At 31.1% G+C, this 3,596-nt stretch overlaps 1 protein-coding gene across 1 annotated transcript in view; it reads right to left on the bottom strand.

The window, feature by feature from the left end:
- Positions 1-26: 26 nt before the first annotated feature.
- LOC106691421 (probable cytochrome P450 301a1, mitochondrial) overlaps positions 27-3,596 on the bottom strand; it is a gene marked incomplete at both ends in the record, with an annotated part of 29,874 nt that continues 26,304 nt past the window's right edge. The window contains 2 exon segments of the mRNA XM_024363887.1: positions 27-222; positions 2,200-2,276. Of these exon segments, the coding sequence (XP_024219655.1) occupies positions 27-222; positions 2,200-2,276 (273 nt within the window).

Here is a 3,596-nt window from a genome sequence, read left to right as displayed (position 1 = left end):
GCATGGATTTAATATTAAAAAATTACCTTTTAATGGTGTCTAGTGCTTCAACATATTCCTTCCATGTTTTAGTGCTCACTACTCTCCAGAATGGAATTTTTAGTTCTAAAATTACAACATTTTTAAAGACCGTGTTCACTGCATCAATTAATTCCTGTGTCTCTTGAGATGCACTTGAGGTTAAACAGCCAAGTCGGACATCCAAAGCAATTTTGGCAATGGCTGAAAAATCTCAATTTTAGACAAAAGGAAAAAATTTCAATTCAATATATGCCAACAAATAATGCTCTGACTTTAATAATGGGTTATTTTTTAAAATAATACAAAAATAAATAAAAAAACTAAAAATAATGAATTATACTTAAAATATTTAATTGGGCAACAGAATGAGCAATGGAGAAAACGGGATATTGAAATATTTTGTTCTTTATTTGAACCTAATAGATCTGGTTTATTGGAAGGGGAGCTAATGAATTATTTTTAATTTAATTAATTCGATTTGAACACCTCATTAATTTATTTAAAATGTTTTTGTTTTATTTAAAGAAAACGTATTATACTTTACTTACTTTGTGATGTGTCTTTTTCAGAGATGCCTTTTATTGTATTTGTGAACTTTTCTAAGGAATACATTACTAAAGCTATAAGCTTTCTTCTATTAAGAAAGCGATAGTTCCTAAGGAGTTACTATAAATAAAAGAAAAATATTGTAAAGGGAACCTCTTGTCGGATTTAGGCATCTCCCTAATAATGTTACTTCCATACTATGGAAGTAATAGTATTAGTTTGTACTTAATTATGAAACAGGCCCCAGGTGGCTGTACTGCCTAAATCCGACAAGAGGTTCCCTTTACAATATTTTGGATTAGGATATGTTATGCCTTCTATCGTGTGAAGCTTTGAAGACCATGATCCGTCTCCTTCACCAGGGCCCTGTTTCATAATGGAACTAATAGTATTAGTTTGTACTTAATTATGAAACAGGCCGCAGGTGGCTGAACTGCCTAAATCCGACAAGAGGTTCCCTTTACAATATTTTGGAGTAGGATATGTTATGCCTTCTATCGTGTGAAGCTTTGAAGACCATGATCCGTCTCCTCCACCAGGGCCCTGTTTCATAATGGAACTAATAGTATTAGTTTGTACTTAATTATGAAACAGGGCCCTGGTGGAGGAGACGGATCATGGTCTTCAAAGCTTCACACGATAGAAGGCATAACATATCCTACTCCAAAATCTCTCTTTTGTATACAACTAAATTAAATTTTTATTCATTAACAATCTAACATCAACAGCTCCTTCAAGGATTCAAATTGTGTCTTTAAAAGAACATATAAGCTTATTAACCCATAAGGCTAATTATTCTCACTTACATCCTCACTTTTCATCTCAAATGTTAATAAAAACTTTATTAGCTTGAAATAAAGGGCTCTCCAAGTTATAGAGCTCAGGGATCAAAAAAGTGTTAGCTTGTAAAAGCTTTTTTTTTCTTATGTATATATCGAAGCCATTATGGGAAAACGGATTCCAAGAAAATTGTCACAACAACTTTCGGTGTCCTAAAACTTGGAATTTTCTTTACATATTCGATAACCGATGTTAGTAGTGCTTGAACTATTCATTCCAAAAAGAAAAAAAATTCTCTACAACTATTTTCAAACCCAATAACATTTTTATACTTGCTATAGCAAGTGCATTACATGATTTCAAAAGTAAAGTAGTTATTCCAACTTTCCTAAAAGCTACGAAAAACGTTATTTCGTGTCATTCTTTTCAAAACAATTTATAACTTTATTCTGCAGTAAAATATTTTTAAGTAGACTATAGGCTGTTGATAAATAAGTTCTTGAGACTTTAAGACATAGTCGGTAACTGGGTGATTAAATATCCGAAATTATATACCTTTAATCACACTCTAATCAAAGAAACTAGAATTAAACGTAGCTGGGGTTAAAAGGCATTTGGTGGGGAAATGGACGTTGAAGTCCGGATGTTATGAGCTTTTTATGTAGCTTAGTCCGTAATATGCGACATAGATTAACTAATCTAATTTCTTTTTTCTATTTTCAGGGAGACATTTACTTAAAGAACAAAGGAGTTTTGCCATTTTCCAAAGTTTCGTGTGAATTGGTAGAAAATGTATCAAAGACAGACATCATGTTTTAAAAAAAGTAATGAATGACTTACAATTACACTTACATTCTAAAGACCATTTGTGAATTTCATTCAGAAAATCATCTGGGACTTCTTTATTTTCATTTCTTATGTCTCTAATCCTAAAAAATAAAATAATAATAAAAAATTACACAAATTCACATAAAAATGTTTAGTTGAATTTGTTGTTGTTGCCGATATTGATGATTATGTATTAATTTAAGTAATTATTAATTAGAGTATTAAATGAGTATGTAATTGTATACAAAATTATGAAAACCAAATATGCTTCTAGTAAAGTAAAAAATAAGTTAGAAGCTAAACCTCTATCCAAAATATAACCTACAATAAGAAAAGGATTTGTTCTACACTAAACCTAATGACGTTTAAAAAACAACAAACAAAAATTATGTTAATATAGAAAGAAAGTTTAGCCAATTAGATAGGAAACAAAATTTTTCTCTCTATTTAAACACGTTTTATTTACATTTATGCATTAAAAAAAAAACATTTTTTGTATCAATTATAATATAGTATTGCGCATTTTCCACATAGGGATTTTTTAAATTTTAAACAAATTTTGTTAGTATAATTGACCTTACAATATCTTATTAGACATGCTTTTCATCCAGATGAATCTGTATTTATGAAGCTGTATTTATTATTGTTTGCTTAGCTGTCTACTGGCCCCAAGCTCTTCCAATTGAAATACGATTTCTTGCCTCGATATTTCTTCAACCTGTTGTTTCTTTATATAAAATCTCATTTCTTTTTTATAAATATGATAGATCCATATTATTAGCCTCATATGCCAAATAAATTACGGTGCATACTGAAGTCCAATAAATGCAAACAATTTTGCATTAGATAAAAATTCCATTTGGTTTTCTACAATCGAAATGCCTCTAATTTCGTATATTTGCTGACATATTCAATCATGTTATGATCAATAATCTAAGAAGATGCCGACTCAACTCCACCCTTTATAATATTTCATTTAGCCTTTGCTGAATAATATAATTACTGATATTTCCTTATATTAAATATTATAAATCAGTGCTCTTCCGCGATTAGATCCCTTTATTTTTTGCCAAACAGTTCCGTTCGTTGTAGTTAAAATGTCTTTTTGTCCTCTTCGTATATTCAAAATATTCTCTTCACCCTTATTGCTTTTAAATAAGTCACAATTACTTTCCTTTGTATCATTGTCAATATCGGAAACTTGTGGTCATCTTAGTCGGTACGGCAACTGCCCAGGACCTGAGTAAGGCGGTATCGGACCTAGAAAAATTCACTGGAGAGACCGGGGAATTAAATCATTTTTTAAAAGGGGGCGATCGCCTGATGGGGCGAATAGAAGCGAAGATGTCGTAGGATCTACTAGACGGCGAGGATGCAAAAGCAATGAAAGCAGCGGTAGTCTACCGGGCAAAAAGAAGTAT

Source organism: Halyomorpha halys, unplaced genomic scaffold (assembly GCF_000696795.3).
Source record: "Halyomorpha halys isolate HHAL.00 unplaced genomic scaffold, Hhal_1.1 Scaffold2332.1, whole genome shotgun sequence".
Lineage (NCBI taxonomy): Eukaryota > Metazoa > Arthropoda > Insecta > Hemiptera > Pentatomidae > Halyomorpha > Halyomorpha halys.
This window is presented reverse-complemented; position numbering and strand designations above follow the sequence as displayed.